The sequence below is a fragment of the Calidris pugnax genome, unplaced genomic scaffold, assembly GCF_001431845.1.
Source record: "Calidris pugnax isolate Ruff unplaced genomic scaffold, ASM143184v1 scaffold29, whole genome shotgun sequence".
Taxonomy (NCBI): Eukaryota; Metazoa; Chordata; class Aves; order Charadriiformes; family Scolopacidae; genus Calidris; species Calidris pugnax.
Window position 1 is genome coordinate 2,010,308 of NW_015090768.1, and position 18,060 is coordinate 2,028,367.

The window sequence follows — 18,060 nt, forward strand, 5'->3', positions numbered from 1 at the left end:
GTTTAGTCTTCTCTGAAGAAGCACCCGATTTGGCTAAATTTTGCGAGGAAGCCTTCTGCTCAGTTATATAATAGGCCCACCATCTGCTTAAAATGGTAACGACCGAGGGGGAAAAAGGGATATTAAGGAAAGACAGAATAGAAATGAAAGCCTCCTTTGGAGACAGTTATCAAGAGATGGTGGAAGCGGGTCCCCTGCTAAACCCCACCACCCAAGTCGGGGTGCCTGCCCCCCGACGGTGACACCAGAGAGGTCCATGGTTTGATGGGGGACAACATGATGGTTTTCCAGGACAGCTCTGCTCTCAGGTGTCTGCAGCTCAGAGCAGCTCATTTCACCCTTGACGTGATCAAGCACAGCCCAGAGAGCTGTTAAAAGTACCCTATCGGTGGTGGGGGGGGCAGAGCTGAGGGTTGTGGATGAAAGGGGACCGCACGCTCTGGTCCTCAAGTCTCCTTTCAGTCAGTTTTAGGAGCTGAAGTGCCACAAAACCAGTCCTGGCAAGAGTCAGCTTTATAAAAAATAATAAGAAGGAGAACTTTGTCCACAGAGGGAATGCTACACGGGAACATCATGGGTTCAGGGGAACCTCACGGGACAAGACAGATTTACAGCTAGAAGAGAAAAGGTGACAGTAAGTGGAAGAGAAAGCAGAGAAGAGGCAGTGAAGTGGCACAAAGATGGGTATGAAAGGAGAAAATAGAGCATATCCATGTGGGGCATCAAGGGATGGCTCAGAGCAGGGAGGAGCTGAAACCACCGCTCAGGTGATGCTCTCTAAAGCAGCAGCTAACATGGAAATCAAATCCCACCTCACTCCATCAAGGAGCACTGCTGGGTCCTGATCCAAACCACTCTCCAGTGGGAAGACTTCAGCAGTGGTTCAGTTTGTGCTCTTTGAAGGGGCACAGTAACACCAGGAAGAGCTCCCACCTCATCAGGCATGAACTGGAGGAAACACCAGCAACAGCAGCACTGAACACCACACCAGGTGTCCTGCTCAAGGGCCAGCAGGGCTTTGAGATTAGACCCAGATATTTGAGGACAGATATATTTGACACCTCTGCTCTCTCCTTCAGTGGCTTTTCCTCAATGAGCCTCACGCACAACAGCCCGGAATCATTTGTTTGCTATTACTTCTGAAGCAAGAACACCTAAAATCACATCAACGGCTCCAAGACCAGCTTCGTCCATGGAGGCCAAACACGGGCAAAGCCACCAGTCCCTCCAAGGTCCAACTTCACGTGCTGCAATTAGTCCTCAAGCCAAATGGCTTCGAACGTTATTACTCGAAGACTCAAAGTAACCACAAACCAAGGCTGAACTAAGCGTTGTGTGCCAGGGATCCCAGTTCAAATACAAAGAGCTCTCTGAACTGGGGAGCATTAGTCACCTCTTATTTACTATTATCCTTTTTTTTCTCCTCAATATACTAAAGAATTGGCATCTGAGAAATGTGAATTAATATTTAATGCTATGGTTCTTTCTGAACTGTCGTCTTAAAAATTACCAACATCTCATTTTCTACACTATTTTTCTTTCTAGAAGAAAAATAACCCTGTTCTCCCAATCCCAGTCCCTCGCCCTCCATCCCCAGGTGGTGGGAGCAGCTCCTGCTCCTGGACCCCCAAATACCAAGGGTGAGGGGGGCCCTGGAGGAAGAGCTGCTCGCTCGGGAGGATGGGCCTCGTGGAAGCAACAAACCTCTCCAACAGGAGAGATGTCAGTGAAAAAAAAATCTTTGTTTTAAATGTGCTTTTGTGATGACTAAAGAAGAAGAAAAAGAAAAGAAGATTGAAATTAGTTCTACTTGGTCTGTGCATGAAGATAAACGTTATCTATTGCCGTGCCAGAGACTCAAGACCAAAGCACTTGTGGGGTGCCTGCCCTCCCCAGTGACACCAGAGAGGTTCATGGTTCGGTGGGGGACAACATGATGGTTTTCCAGGACAGCGGGGTGCCTGCCCCCCGACGGTGACACCAGAGAGGTCCATGGTTTGATGGGGGACAACATGATGGTTTTCCAGGACAGCTCTGCTCTCAGGTGTCTGCAGCTCAGAGCAGCTCATTTCACCCTTGACGTGATCAAGCACAGCCCAGAGAGCTGTTGAAAGTACCCCATCGGTGGTGGTGGGGGCAGAGCTGAGGGTTGTGCACGAAAGGGGACCGCACGCTCTGGTCCTCAAGTCTCCTTTCAGTCAGTTTTAGGAGCTGAAGTGCCACAAAACCAGTCCTGGCAAGAGTCAGCTTTATAAAAAATAATAAGAAGGAGAACTTTGTCCACAGAGGGAATGCTACACGGGAACATCATGGGTTCAGGGGAACCTCACGGGACAAGACAGATTTACAGCTAGAAGAGAAAAGGTGACAGTAAGTGGAAGAGAAAGCAGAGAAGAGGCAGTGAAGTGGCACAAAGATGGGTATGAAAGGAGAAAATAGAGCATATCCATGTGGGGCATCAAGGGATGGCTCAGAGCAGGGAGGAGCTGAAACCACCGCTCAGGTGATGCTCTCTAAAGCAGCAGCTAACATGGAAATCAAATCCCACCTCACTCCATCAAGGAACACTGCTGGGTACCTGATCCAAACCACTCTCTGGTGGGAAGACTTCAGCAGTGGTTCAGTTTGTGCTCTTTGAAGGGGCACAGTAACACCAGGAAGAGCTCCCCGCACATCAGGCATGAACTGGAGGAAACACCAGCAACAGCAGCACTGAACACCACACCAGGTGTCCTGCTCAAGGGCCAGCAGGACGTCCTTTGAGATTAGACCCAGATATTTGAAGACAGATGCATTTGACACCTCTGCTCTCTCCTTCAGTGGCTTTTCCTCAATGAGCCTCACACACAACAGCCCGGAGTCATTTGTTTGCTATTACTTCTGAAGCAAGAACACCTAAAATCACATCAACGGCTCCAAGACCAGCTTCGTCCATGGAGGCCAAACACGGGCAAAGCCACCAGTCCCTCCAAGGTCCAACTTCACGTGCTGCAATTAGTCCTCAAGCCAAATGGCTTCGGTGCTCTTTGAAGGGGCACAGTAACACCAGGAAGAGCTCCCACCTCATCAGGCATGAACTGGAGGAAACACCAGCAACAGCAGCACTGAACACCACACCAGGTGTCCTGCTCAAGGGCCAGCAGGGCTTTGAGATTAGACCCAGATATTTGAGGACAGATATATTTGACACCTCTGCTCTCTCCTTCAGTGGCTTTTCCTCAATGAGCCTCACGCACAACAGCCCGGAATCATTTGTTTGCTATTACTTCTGAAGCAAGAACACCTAAAATCACATCAACGGCTCCAAGACCAGCTTCGTCCATGGAGGCCAAACACGGGCAAAGCCACCAGTCCCTCCAAGGTCCAACTTCACGTGCTGCAATTAGTCCTCAAGCCAAATGGCTTCGAACGTTATTACTCGAAGACTCAAAGTAACCACAAACCAAGGCTGAACTAAGCGTTGTGTGCCAGGGATCCCAGTTCAAATACAAAGAGCTCTCTGAACTGGGGAGCATTAGTCACCTCTTATTTACTATTATCCTTTTTTTTCTCCTCAATATACTAAAGAATTGGCATCTGAGAAATGTGAATTAGTATTTCATGCTATGGATCTTTCTGAACTGTCATCTTAAAAATTACCAACATCTCATTTTCTACATATTTAATGCTATGGTTCTTTCTGAACTGTCGTCTTAAAAATTACCAACATCTCATTTTCTACACTATTTTTCTTTCTAGAAGAAAAATAACCCTGTTCTCCCAATCCCAGTCCCTCGCCCTCCATCCCCAGGTGGTGGGAGCAGCTCCTGCTCCTGGACCCCCAAATACCAAGGGTGAGGGGGGCCCTGGAGGAAGAGCTGCTCGCTCGGGAGGATGGGCCTCGTGGAAGCAACAAACCTCTCCAACAGGAGAGATGTCAGTGAAAAAAAAAAATATCTTTGTTTTAAATGTGCTTTTGTGATGACCGGGAGGATGGGCCTCGTGGAAGCAACAAACCTCTCCAACAGGAGAGATGTCAGTGAAAAAAAAATCTTTGTTTTAAATGTGCTTTTGTGATGACTAAAGAAGAAGAAAAAGAAAAGAAGATTGAAATTAGTTCTACTTGGTCTGTGCATGAAGATAAACGTTATCTATTGCCGTGCCAGAGACTCAAGACCAAAGCACTTGCAGAGAAGGGGGGTGACAAAGAAGAAAGGGGAGAAATAAGGGGAAAAGAAGAAATAATCGCTATTAGGTTTGCGATTTTTCTTTGTTTTGGTCATGTGGATTTTTTTTGCACGTAGCTTGGAGCTGATTTGAGCAACCTACTTTCTCCACTGCACACAAACCCGCGCTTGGAATTACTGAATTACTGAGCTGGAGCCAGAGACGTGGCAACCTGCTGCTGCTGCTTCGTAGCCAAAGGACTTTGCATTCGGCATCGGCTCGCTTCACTAAAGAAATAATAATCCTCCCTTCGCTCAACAAAACCAAACCAAAGGCAAGACAAAACTTCTGGGTTCTCCGAGTCATGCCCAGAGGCAAAAATCAAATGGTAAATTAACGTGCAAGAAGGGAGGGTGCAACCACTTCAAGCCCCAACTAAATAACCCAAAACAGCAGCGTCCCAAATGCTCTTTGTGGGTCAGCACAGAATTTTCCCCTGGTTTGACACAGCAGCAGCCTGCACCGAGGATGGATTTTATGTGAAAACAGCCATGTTTGGTTCATTGCAACAACCAGACATTCCCGACTGCCATGGCCCTGGTAGCAGAAAAGTCTCAGTAACTCTGCTGGTTCAGCCCATGTTGTTTTTTGTTTTGCCCACCTCATGTGTAATTAAATTAGTATACATCTCCATAACATAAGAAATGCTTTACCTAAACCAACCCTTGCATTAAAGCTCGTTACCAGCCTTTCAGCAGGCTTAATAACGTGGCGAGGAACTGAGCCTTGAGACAGTTCCTATTAATATTTTAACTGACTGCATTTACAAGTCTAATTGCAGACCTTGCTCCGGAGAAGAGAGGAGCGATGGCAGCCTTTGTGTCACAGCTCGAGGGGCTCCTTCTGCAGCAACCTGGCCCTGAAGACCATGGCCAGGGGTGACAACGTGAGACCTTCAGGAGGTCTTCTGCTGCTCCCCACCGCCCGCTGTGGTGTCCCCGCAGGTACCAAGCTCCATCCACAAACCCATCACCACTGAAGGTCACCATAGGCAACTAACAATGTACCGTTGCCTCCACCACTACCTGGTTTCTTCCCTGTTTTAAAATTCTGCATCTCAGCTGCCTCTGTAGAGCAGGTTTTGGTAAAGATTCACTTTTTAAACCAGCAGCACTTGTATTTCCCAGCCTCACACCAAGCTCCTGGTATTGCAAATAGCTTTGCGCATCCTCTGCTGCCTTCTCCTTCTATTTTTCCCCCTATTTGAAGGTATTTATTTCTGGCATTAGGCTCCCATCCTCTGTGCAAAGTGACATAAATAATGCATGCTAGGTCTTTTTACCAAATGTCTGTCTTCTCAGTCAATAAATTACCCTTCTTATCCCCTTGAGGAAATAATTTAAAGCCTCTCTCAAGTTGACTGGTTATTCACTTTTCCCCTCAATTCTCAAGGTTTCCTTTCCCTAGCAGGGCTAAATTACCCTATTTTACACTTTCTGACAACACTCTCCAGCTCCCTGTCCCAGCAAGAGCTGTGGTTCACTGCTGTCCCCCAGCATCTCCTATGGGTCTGCTGGGACCATCCCTATCAAGCACTTTGCTCCACCAGCCAAGACATCCCATCCTTCACAGCACAGGGACATCCTCCAGGACCATAGGTCCCAGGAAACACACAATGAAGACACTCCTACCAACTTAACCAAAAAAAAAAAAAAAGAAGAAATAACCCAGAACTTCTTTACAAAGAGAATCATAGAAACATTTAGGTTTGACAAGACCTTTAAGGTCATTGAGTCCAACCACAAACCTAACACTGCCAAGTCCACCACTAACCCACATCCCTAAGTGCCACATCTACACCTCTGGTATCCTGAGGCCAGATCAGAGTATTTTGCATCAAATCAACTACAACCACTGTACATTCACTCTTGGACCAAGCCCTTCATGAAAGAAGATGGTGTCATGGCAATAGCTCAGGGAACAGGAACAGCCCCTGGGCTTTAGCAGCACCAAGTACAGTAGTTTTGTCTCAAGGTCCACCAGTGGAAGCCACCACCCTCCGCCTGGGGAAGGGACCACCACCAGACCCTTGGAGATGGGCCCAAGGGACCAGCAAGAACACAAATCCCCAGTGGGATGCACATTTGACCCATGAACGAGCCTTGGCTTCAAATTAGAAGGTTTACCTAGAAATTAAGACTTTTAATGATGATAATTTTGATTGACATTTGAGTGGTGGGTGTCCAGAAACTAGCTGCTCCCCAGGGTAAGGACTAGACTTAATACTCTCCCTGTACAAGCAAAGTCTACATTTTAACCAGCCAGGAAATTTATTTTTCTGAAAAATTGCTGGAAAACCCCTTCAAAAAAGCTGGGGCAGTCACCCGTGGGAGTTCACTTGCTTTGCTACCTCAAAACACATAAAAACTGATTATTTTAAACGAAGAGTTGGTGTCCCTTCTGAAGAGGCACGGTGCTGTACCCACACCCAGCTCTGCCCAGCAGCTGCATGGTCTCGCTGTACTTAGTATTTCATCCCAGTAAACCAGTTGTTTCCAGTGCAAATTGCCACTAAACCACTACACTTAGCTTTGCCACGGGGGGCTAACAAAGCCACCTTTGATAACGAGCTGGCCAGGCATTAAAGGCCCTTACCATCTACCTGTGCAAATTCACTCTACCCTGTCACACTTCCAAGCTATTGAAAAAAATAAGAATTATCTGGCTAGCAAAGTCCCACAGACACATATTACAATCTTCCACGTGCTTACAACAGTTTCTCCCTGTCAGAAAGTGATTAAAAAAAAAAAAAAAGATGAGGAAAAAGGGTTGGTGGCCTCATTGCCACTTGTGTTGCTCTCCGCTGGAGCAGAACACTGTTGGCTTCTCGCCTGCGGCTTTGGAAAGGAGATACTGGAAAACAAAAAAGGGAGCAACAACTGTTGTGGGTTTGGGTTTTTTTGTTGTTGTGGAGTTTGGGGGGTGGGGGGATGGTGGTCATGGTTTGCTCTTGTTTTGTTTTTTAAATAAAAATAAATGCTGAGAAGTTTGCTCCTGATCAGAAATTCCAGTTGGAAGGCATTGAAGGACGAAAAGCCTTTGAGAGCCTAAAACAAGATCTCAAATAAGCCTGAATAAAATGAAAGGTTGCAAGTTATTGCTCTGGGGTCATTTTCTCCTCCAGTAGGAGTGGTCACTCCTGGCTTAAGGTCCCAGGCTGATGAGCCTTGTAAATAATGTTTTTTTTGAGATACGGTACACACCACTTTTCACTGTGGGGTCCAGTGATAGTGCTCTTGGTCACCACCAAGGAAATCAAGAGTTTTGTGCTGAAAACAAGGCCCACCATCAAGCAGAGACATGCCAATGAGGAGCAGAGAGGTGGCATCACACCTGGGCTCAGTCCTATTCAGCTGCTATGCCCGACCCCAGCACCCAAGGCTTCTGCAAAGACCCCAGAGCTGGGACACGGTTGATGGGAGAGCAATCAGGGCAGAGGAAAGCTGGAGGAGGAGGAGATGGACACCTGCAGGAACTTCATCTGTTCAGCACAGCACCAAAATCACATTGGAAGAGGCTGCGTTGGGGTCCAAGCACCTTCTCAAGGAATGGAAAAGTGATGATGAAGGGATCTACACTCCAGCGTGCAGAGGTAATACAAGATCCCGTGGCTGATTCAGAAATACAGTCACGTTTTCCACCGTGAGGGTAATTAAGTCTCTGAACAGGTTGCGGTGAACTCTGCCTAAGGAGTTCTTGAATTAACATTCAGCCCCTTTCTAAAAATACGTATCCTGTTCCAGCTACTAGATGCGAAGAAGAACTTAGAGGAAGCCCTGTGGCCAAGTGGCCACCTCTGGGTTTGTGGCTGCTGACCCACATCTCCTGCCAGGCTCTGCTCCAGCCCCAGAGCAGCGAGTATCCATCCCCATGTACCCAGAGGGGTCTGGGCTCCCAGGACCTTCACTTCTTTCCCCTTCCCTTTGGTCTCCACCTTTTTCCCTTTGCAAACCACCCAAATACTCATCGGGAGTTCAAAGGGCTGGGGAATGGCACAGCCCTTGAGGTGAAACCCCTGCTCAGCATGCACTTGTTACAGCAAGGGAGGACACGACGGCTTATTTAAATATATCCAAGATTAAACCTGTGTCTGGGCATTAGAGTGGCCCCTTTTCCTTTGGAGGCACAATTCAGCTCAGACAACCCAGCCTTTAACTCCAGCCCCAGCATGCAGGAACACACCCTGAGCCACGGAAATACATTTATATTCCATGAAAATACAGGTCCAGGCTCTCCCCATGGCAAGACCCAGTGCATCCATCAGCATGGCTGCAGCTGGGAGCAACCAGGAGCCCAAACCTTTTCCATCTCATCACAGGGATGCTCAGCCCCCAAGGATGCAAAGCCTGGGGCCCAGGCCAGCAGCCAGAGGGCTGTCCTTAAAATAAAGGGCAGCATCAGCAGGACACACCACAGCACACAGGGCATCAATTCATTTTCCCTCCACGGCAAAGCTGAGCATTTGAGGACTGTCTGACATCAGAAGGATGCAAATTGTTGCTTACAGGTTATTCACCGACCTCAGTGAATCAGCTGCAGGAATTGCTCACTGCCTGCTTTCCCTAGAAATTAGATTTTATTTTGTTTTTTTTTTAATACCAACTTTCAGAGACCCCGGGGTGCGCGGCAACCGAGGGACGCGGGGACACGAACGTCTCCATCAATATTGTCAGCAAATTAAATCTGGATACAGTTGTGGCTTTCATTCAGGGCTGGCACACACACAAAAAACCCCAGATGCATTTCTAAAGGTTGCTGTGCTATTTAAGAAGTTGTCCAGGACAGGCTCTCCCTCCCAAACGACACTCAGATTTCTATTTTTAGGGGTTTTGGGGTTTTTGGTTTATTGGGAATGGGAGACGACGGTGCTCCCAGACGCCTGCCCTGGCACCAAGCAGCTGCAGGAGGGCATTGGGCTTGATGATGGGGCAACTCCCACCATCCAGGGGACACCCCCGCATGTTATATTCCCCATGCTGGTATTCCATCCCCCACAAATACCCCAAAAAATCCCACCACAAACCTCTCCTTTTCTTTGGAAGGCTTCACTGTTACGTCTGCTCCTCAGCTGGAGCCACAGCCAACAGTGGGTCCCATCTCACAGCCCTGTTTTCAAAGGCACCTCCTTAAAACGCATTGCCTCTACACGCACCACAGACTCCCAGCAACCATTTTGACAGTTTCCCATGAAAAATACACCAATCCTACAGCCGCAGTGTTTACGCAGAACATAAGGACTCAAGAAAACCCACCAAAATCCTTGCCCAGGCATGACACCAAGAAACAGCCTTCCATCACCCCATGACTTAGCTATTGTAGACCACCCTGCTGCAGCCAACATCTGTGTTGTGTCCTCCAGGAGCTCCCACTCCTGATTTTCCAGGTGGAGAAGAGGACACCTGGACTGGTGGGGTGGGTTTGTCACCTGCACAACACGGGAACCACTTCCTTGGGGACAAGGCACAACTCCGGGTGAGATGCCAGGAAAAAGTGTCACTTGCTCTCAATTTGGTCATCTAAAAAAAAACCAAAACCAACAACCCCCAAACCTGCAATATTTACATTTGCATACGATGAAGACTTAGGCCCAAAATAAAAGGTGACGAGACACTTCTTTCCAGCTCCTCCAACCAGCCTGTTCCTCCCACGGTCTGCTGTCAAATGAATACCTCGATTTTAAAGCAGTGATTAACCGTGGCAATGGTGTAACTAAAAATAAGAGCAGGAGACCTGACCTGAAGAAAGGCTTCATTTCCAGGCAGTGTATAAGAAAACCAACGGGAGCTTCTTCCACCCATCTGTCTCCCCGCAGAGGAACCGCGCGGGGTGAAGGAGCTCGAGGTCCCCAGGTGGAAGGAGGCAGGTAAACATGAAGATAAATGACCTTATTATTAACAAGCTACACAGGCTTCTCTTGCATCTTCTGCACTAACGCCAAAAAACAGGCCAAACCTCTGCAAAATGCCAATAAACCATCTTAAAACCTAACTCCCCCTTTGACACTTGGAAGGGACCTAAAAGCACCCCAGATGAGCTCATTACTAGGCGTATTTACCAACGCCACCAGCTCCAGGCAAATCCCACCAGTAAGGATGTGGCTACAGGACTGTTTTTGGCAGCATTGCATTTATTCGCTGACAGCAAAATACTGGAGGAAGATTATTTTTATTTTAAATTGTGCTGCTCCTGACAATAGTGAATCCAAAATAATAGCCCCTCAAGAAGGAGGCAGAGCTGGGTCTGTATCCATCCATGGGCCACCCAGACCCTGGCCATGGGGAGGTGGTTCAGGGAAGGTTTCGATACAGATTTTTTTTTTTTCATACTGTCTCATAATATCCAAGTTTATTTTCATTTTCAGCTGATAGAAAAACTTCTAGTGGGAGGTGTCCCTGCCCAGAGCACAGGGGTTGGAATGAGATGATCTTTAAGGTCCCTTCCAACCCAATCCATTCTACAATTCTTGTTAAACCATCACAAAACCTCATCCAAACTCATGTTTTAGACCTGAGATTTTTCCTGAAGCTGGTGGTGCCCGTAACAGGAGCGGGGCAGGGGATGCAGCCCCATTTCCCCACATCCCCCAGGCGATAGGTGCAGTGCTGGGTGGTATTCTAAGAGAAGCACACAATACCCATTTATTATTTATTGCCTCTAATAACAAGGTGCATTTTAATCACAGAATGCTATGGGGTTGGAAGGGACCTCTGGAGATCATCTTCTCCAACCCCCTTCCAGAGCAGGTCCACCCAGAGCAGGTCCCACAGGAACGTGTCCAGGTGGGTTTGAATGTCTCCAGAGAAGGAGACTCCACCACCTCCCTGGGCAGCCTCTGCCAGGGCTCTGCCACCCTCAAAGTGAAGAAGTTCCTCCTCATGTTGAGGTGGAACTTCTTATGTTCCAGTTTGTGCCCATTTCCTCTTGTCCTGTCACTGGGCACCATGATTTCTATGGATCTGACTTTAGAAAACCAACATATTTGTGAGGTGTATGAAATGCTCCAGGAGCCAGAAGAGGCAGCTGAAGCTGGGCCATGGAGGGTGCAAACCCTACCCACAGCATCCCCACTCCTCCCGAGGCCTCCTCGCCTCAACCCATCCCAAACCTCCCCATGGGATTATTCCCGCACGTCCCAGACATGATGACATTAATCTCAAGTTGATGTTTTAAATTCCCTGCCACACATAGGTGAAGGATTTTAAGAAATACAATTTTTTTTATCAATAGCTCTCCTTAAAAAAAAATAAAAACAAGAACCAAACTCCAAAACACCACCAAAAAAGTCATAATTAAAATGGAAAGACAGATGTGCCACAGCCTTAGATGTTCTTCCAAGGCTGGGACGGGTAAGGAACAGCTCCTAGATAACATGGGCTGCAAAAAATGTGATTTTCCAGTCCCAGTACCTCACTGGTTTCAAACAGTATTATCACTGTCAGCACTAATCCAGCGTAAATAGGGATGTAGTAGGGAGTTTTGCCCTCCCACTTCTTGTGATGAAGCCCACTGGTGTGCAGGGCAGGAGACAAGGATTTGTAGGGGGGGAGTAGGAGCTCCATGCCTGTTCCCAGAGGACAGCCCCAAAATCCCACACTTCCTGCTCCCTGGATAGCACATACACCCTGGGAGGCCATCCTGGCACCAGCAGCTGCCCCTAACCACCTGTGAAATTAAAAAGACACCTAAAACTAAACTCAAAGTTATAATAAATCATTCTGTGAAGCTATAGGTGCAAAAAACCACTAGCTGTAACCACTGGAAGCCTCGTTCCTCTGTCGTTCACACAGATAAAGCAAAAAAGCCTTGATAAGCCCCCAGAAACGTCAGCCCAAATATACCCATTTCTTGAAGCAGAACAAGGAAAAAAAAATGGCTATATCGGACCAGCACAGAAAATGGGAACACTCCCACACCTAAGCTTCACTCGCAGCCCAAGTGGGGAAGCAACCAGCATCCCACTCCCATCGACTTTCCAGAGGCAGATGGATCTTGGGTGGCTTTAGAAGTCTCTCCAACCAACTAGACCAAGTTTTGGACATCCAAATGGTTTAAGGTCACTGGTTTGGGGAGGAGCTCTGCATTCCCCTTCCTCTTTTCCCTCAATGTTTCCTTCTCTCAGATCCCGGCAGCAGGTCAGGATCCCAGGCACAAGTATTGGGTAAATCTGATTTTATACCACCGAGAGCTTCACAGCCTCAACACCAGCATTTAGGGAAGGGTTTTTCCACACAACCACATTTTTCCACCTTTAACTGCTTAATATCCTGTGATGAAAGCTTAAGAAGAACAGAAACTTGATTTACTCTGTAATTTTTTTTTTTCTAAAGTGTCTTTAAAATTTGAATAAGGCCAATGAATCATGCAGAAAGTTTCTGCCTTGGCAGAGAAACCCAAATTGCTGCGTTTGGGCACCAGTTCGAGATGCCCAATGGCTCACTCCAAGAAGGCATTTTGCAGATCCTGCATCACATGCAGTCCTTGAGTTTTGTCATATTTTCTATCCTTTCTACAATACCCCCCACCCCCCCCCAAAAAAAACCAACCCAAACACGTTTGGGTTTTGCTTCAGCCACTACATCCCATGGATCATTTTAGGCGGGAGGCATGGGCAGATTCTTCTGCCTCGCTCATATTTTGGTTTAAATCCTCAACACCACCACTCTGGCACCACATGGGTTCTAACTGCTAAGTGCCACCAGCCCAAATACGAAATATTTCCCAAATTCCCAGAGTCTTGGTGGGACCTTTGGTTGTTGGTTTAGAGCTGGAGCCATTTATCCTTTCCCTCCCCTCCCTCAGCATGGAGGAACACGGCGCCGGTGGACAAGAGCTGGAAAAACTCAAACCAGCTCAGCGGGAAGGGCTTGGATGCATGCAAAAAGGGATTTATTTTTTTCACCCTCCCCTTAGACTGGAGGTTGCTACTGGAACCTGTTCAGCTGCCTGACCGTGGGACTCCTAAGCAAGTTCATTCAAAATGGAGAGGGATGCTCTTTGGGTCCAGTTTTGCCAGCCCAGCTCCAACCCGGAGTGCCCGAGACGTCGCTGGAAGCACCATGATGAAGCACAGGAGCATTTTGTGCTCCCCAGAGCAGGTCTGGGCTGGACACACTAACCACATCCCCCGTTCTGAGCCCCCAAAACCAAGAGCTAAAGAGCTCCTTGATGTTTCTGCTGGAAATGCTTCGTTTCCCAAACCCCCATTTTCACGTGCCGCATCCTCAGCGGCTCAAAACCTCAGTCTTCCCACCCAGGCAGCACCTGTGGGCACGATCAGCCCTCAAAATAAACCCCCCAAAAGGCTTTATGGACACCTTTGAGTTTGAGAATAGGTGAAATGTCCTCAGCCCTGAGCCACAAGGGGATGCCGAGCCACTGGCTCAAGGACAGCATCGCACCGTGCCACGCAGGGCAGAAAAGAAGGGTCAAACATAATATCTCTTGTATTCATTAAAAAAATAAAATAGTTCCCCCACCAGCGCCAGTCCTGTCAGTTATGCAGCAGCTCCCGCAGGTCTGAAGAAGTCCCCCTTGCATCTCAGGACACAGCTGGAGATGCTCCTCCAAGCCCCAAGCCTCTCTGCAAGCCCCAGCTCAAACAACACATTGGAAAATACACGTCCTGATTTGATGGAAATTATGGTCCTCATGTATTTTCTGGGATGTTTTTTCCATCCGTGCCTTCATTCATGTTAATTGCCTTAAACCTGTTATTGGCTTTCTCAATTAAAGCCCAAATGTTTCTACCAGGTGATTTCCTTGCCGAGTCACACGGCCAACACTAAGCCCATTGAGATACTCCAGCTACTGAAACGTGACCACCTAAAATATGATAAAGCTAATTTTCTTGCCTAATCAAGAAAAAGGCCTTTTTATGTGCCATTAGATGCCTCTGGTCCCAGTACTATCCGTTAAGCACAATGAAAACATAAGGCCTGAAGACATCCATTGCTAAAAGATGATGCAGAGAAGTTTTTGCCGTTTTGGATGCGACCAGTCATCCATGGAAGTTCCCAGCTTGACCAAAGTCCCCAGAAACAGGTGCAAAAAAGCCTGGAGACAAGAGGTACAGAGAAATTTCCGCTCTGGGAAAGCTTCTCCCCAGCAAACATCTAGCTTGGGCTCTGGAAAAATGCAGGTACCATCTCCCACGGAAGAAGAAACAACCTTCTCTAACGTAACCACGGCTGTTCCCATCAACCAAACGATCCTCTAATCTTTCTGAACATCTCAGAGCTCCTGGCTTGAGTGCCACGTTGCAGCAGTGATTTCAAAACCTAATTAAGCTGTACAAAATACCTTCAGACCATCGGAGACGCAACAGATGGATTAAAAAAAGGAGATAAACTCGTTCTTGCGCACGGATGTTTACCTTAGCGACGTGCCCAGTCCATTTCTGAGTACCGGTGAGTTGTTTTACAATCAAAGGGAACACCTAAACACCTCTTACATCTACTGCCACCCATGCAGAGACCTTATCAACATGTGGTGGGACCTTTCCAGCAGCACTCTGGGTCCCAGATTTAGTCCAACCACACAATACAGTTTTGCCACGGGTTATTTTTGTCAGTTCAAAGCTGGGGGGGTTGAGTCCCCATCCCCAAATACCTACTTTCCACCTGCGTGAGCAAGACCAAGTGCAGCAAAACCATCCCCAACAGGGATGGTGAGCAACGGCAACACTTGTGCCCATCACATCCCACCATGCCATGGAGGTGGAGGACCATACACTGCTGGTGGCACCTGAGACACCATGTGGCACATGTTCAGCTCTCCCAGCGAGGGCTGGTCTCATCTCTGGAGACAGTGTCCACAGGTAGTTTTTTTAGATATACATCATTGTGGTTTTTTAAGCCTATAGTGAAAAATAGGCACTTTTTCTCCCCATCTGCCATGAGAATGAGAAAATATTCCACATTGGGTTCAGCACAAACTAGTATAAATTGCATGTCCTTCATCATTCCCAAGGAGCCAAATTCTCTTGTTTCCACAGAAAGAGACCCAAAACCATCAACCAGGACAGGTCCATCCCACTGGCTGTGGGTGATGCCGGGTGGCCCCATGTCCTGCCCCCCGGGGGTGACACGGACACGTGCCAGGGGGGCACAGCCCAGCTCCTCCCTGAGCTCCACCATCAGCTTCCAGCACAGCGTCCAACAAGACAAGTGATTTAAATAATTAGAATACTAATGAAAATCCTCTAACAGGTTTGCTGCAGGGAACTACAGGCATTTTGTGCAGGTTTAAAAGTTTCAGACCAAATTAACCCAAGCACATTTGAGAGCATCCTTATATTAAAATAAAGCATCTCTGCAAGGCGTCAGTGCTTCGGGAGGATATTGGTCGCAAAAAATTTCCCTATTCCATGCACAGAACCACTTCCCAACCGTTTAAAAACTCATCAGAAGCAGTAATTATTTCTTCTAATGCTATTTTCTCGCTTCCATTCTAGGTTCCTGTGCGCCTTAAATAGTTGGGGAACACGTGAAGCAGTTTCACATCACAGGCAATGGGGAAACTTTTTGTGGCTAGGATTTTTTTTTTTAATTTTTTGGGTGTTTTTTTGCAAGACTGGCTCCTGAAAGATGATTCTGCCTCCGACAGATCCCGATGACCCAGCTGCCCCAGCCCTGGGCGACCTCCTTGCTGTGGGGTTGGGGACCCCCCAGCAGAACCCACCTGGCCTGGGCCAGGGTGGCTGAGGCTCCAGCACAGCAGCACATCCCGGGTATTTCATGAGCAAGGCAAAAATCCTCAAGGAAAAAAAAAAAAACAACAAAAAAATCCAAGAACCACCACCAAAAAATCCCAAAACACCAAAAACAACTCACCCAAAAACCTCACACAAACAAAAAAACCCAACCATCTTCCCCCGCCCCCAAAACAGCCTCAAAACTAGTTAAATAGCCCAAACCAAGAATTCCATCAGGCCAACTTTGATTTATCTAGGTTAATTCCTCTACTTTAGGGGGAAAAGGGGTCGTGAAGGCCACCTTCTCTGAAACCACCCGCTCTCACACGGGCTGTGTGCCTGGTTCCCAGGGTGTCATGTATGTGAACACGCTGCGATGAGTTTGATGTCACGGCCTAAAATTAAATCTCTTTCGCTTCAGACTTCACCATCAGCCCTCGAGCTGACATGGAAGGCACTTCCTCGTACCGAAGGACAACGCCACCCATTCCCTTAACACCAAGGAATCCAAAAATAAATCAAAATAAATCAAAAATAAATCACAAGCAGCACTTCCTGCGTGCTCACACACGGCCATCACAGCACAGGGATTTCCGAGATTAGGCAAAATATTTTAAGTCAACACAAGACCTCCTGGTTACACGGAGCCCGACACCTCTCTGGCTTAATTTGGACGGGGCAGCAGACGAGGATTTGCAGGGACACAGCCAGAGGCAGCCCCAATTTCTGCCTGTCATCTCGGGAAGGCCGGGATGCTGCCTGGTTTGCATGCCGGCAGCGCCGCGAGCCCGGCGCCGGATGCAGCTCTGCCCTGACCAAAGGGCCAGAAAAAAAATACAGAATATTTTCATCTTGTTGACCCTGAAGTATCTATCCTGCTATTAAAAAAAAAAAAATATATATATACACACACATGAAATTAAAGAGTCTTCCTTTCCTTGCATATTGCTCCAGAAGATATTAAAAAAAAAAAAAGCATTTTACATATGGCTGAGACAAACGACATGGGTTAAAATTTCTTTTAAGAAATGCCCAGGGGCTTTTCCCACACACGATCAGACACAGTCTCGCAACGCTTCTCGCCTGAAGTATCTTGTGCCTGGAGCCCATATTTCCTTCTCATTTCCTTTTTTATTCCAATAAGCCTCAATCCAACATCCCCCCACACACACCTCCTCCCCGGAGCCTGCATCTTCAAACCAGTGGCACGACATGGCCAAGAATTCAAACCTTAAATTCAGATATGCTCAGTGGGGAATGAGAAGATGCTCATCCCCAGAGCTACACCATAAAACCATGGGACCCCATCTGTCAGGGCCAGGCTTCGCATCCCCCCCGTCTGCGGGTACGGAGAAGGCTCCAACTCATCCTCCCTGCATCAGGGCAGGCTGGGAAAGTGGGTTTCCAAGCAGAGGATGAAATAACACTTAAAGGACCTTCGTGCCGACCAAATGCATCCCAACCTGGGGTCCCTCTCCCTCCTGGGCTGGGGGACACGGGGTGTTTGCATCCCCCCCCCCAGCTGCCCGCACAGGGCTGGGGGTGGAATTGCAAAGGATCCGATGGGCTGGATATTATATCACCATCCCCATCCGCCAGCTCGCCGGCAGTGGGCAGGGTGCTTTGGTTCGACTGGGATTAGGGGGAGGGGAGGATTTTATTTTCATTTTTATTATGATTATCATCACCGTTATTATTATCATTTTTAAAAAGGAAAAGGCTTTCGCACGCGCCGCTTCAGAGCATCCTCCTTCCTCCCCCCCATCCCTTTCCAAACTCAAAGCCATCCCGAAAGACACGCTCGGCTCATCACCTACCTTCCATCATGGTGGCAGACTTGCATTCCTCAATTTCCAAGGAGCCTGAAAAAAATTTAAAAAAATAAAAATAAATTAAAAAAAAAAAGAAAAAATACTGGAGAATATGATCCTGGTTCCCAGCTCCTCAACACGAGCCCTCAAATCGAATGCCTGCGATGCTTGGCTCACTTCGTGCCAGAATTAGAAGGAAAAAAACCAAAAAAACAGGAAAAAAAGCCCCAGAAGCAAGTGGTGAGGCTAAGGGCAGGCCATGGATGCTGCTGCGCCTGTATCACCTCCAGGATCACCGGAGGATGCTGAGAGAAAGGGAGGACGAGGCGGGCTCGGCCCCGCACCCCCCCT

The 18,060-nt window shown here is 47.8% G+C and overlaps 1 protein-coding gene across 1 annotated transcript in view; it reads right to left on the minus strand.

Moving 5' to 3' along the window:
- Positions 1-18,038, minus strand: part of SGIP1 (SH3-domain GRB2-like (endophilin) interacting protein 1) — a 66,710-nt gene extending 48,672 nt beyond the window's left edge. Inside the window, exon 1 of the mRNA XM_014937604.1 lies at positions 17,716-18,038. Coding sequence (XP_014793090.1) covers positions 17,716-17,725 — 10 coding nt within the window. The 5' untranslated portion in view covers positions 17,726-18,038. The remainder of the gene's footprint in view (positions 1-17,715) is intronic.
- Positions 18,039-18,060: the final 22 nt, after the last annotated feature.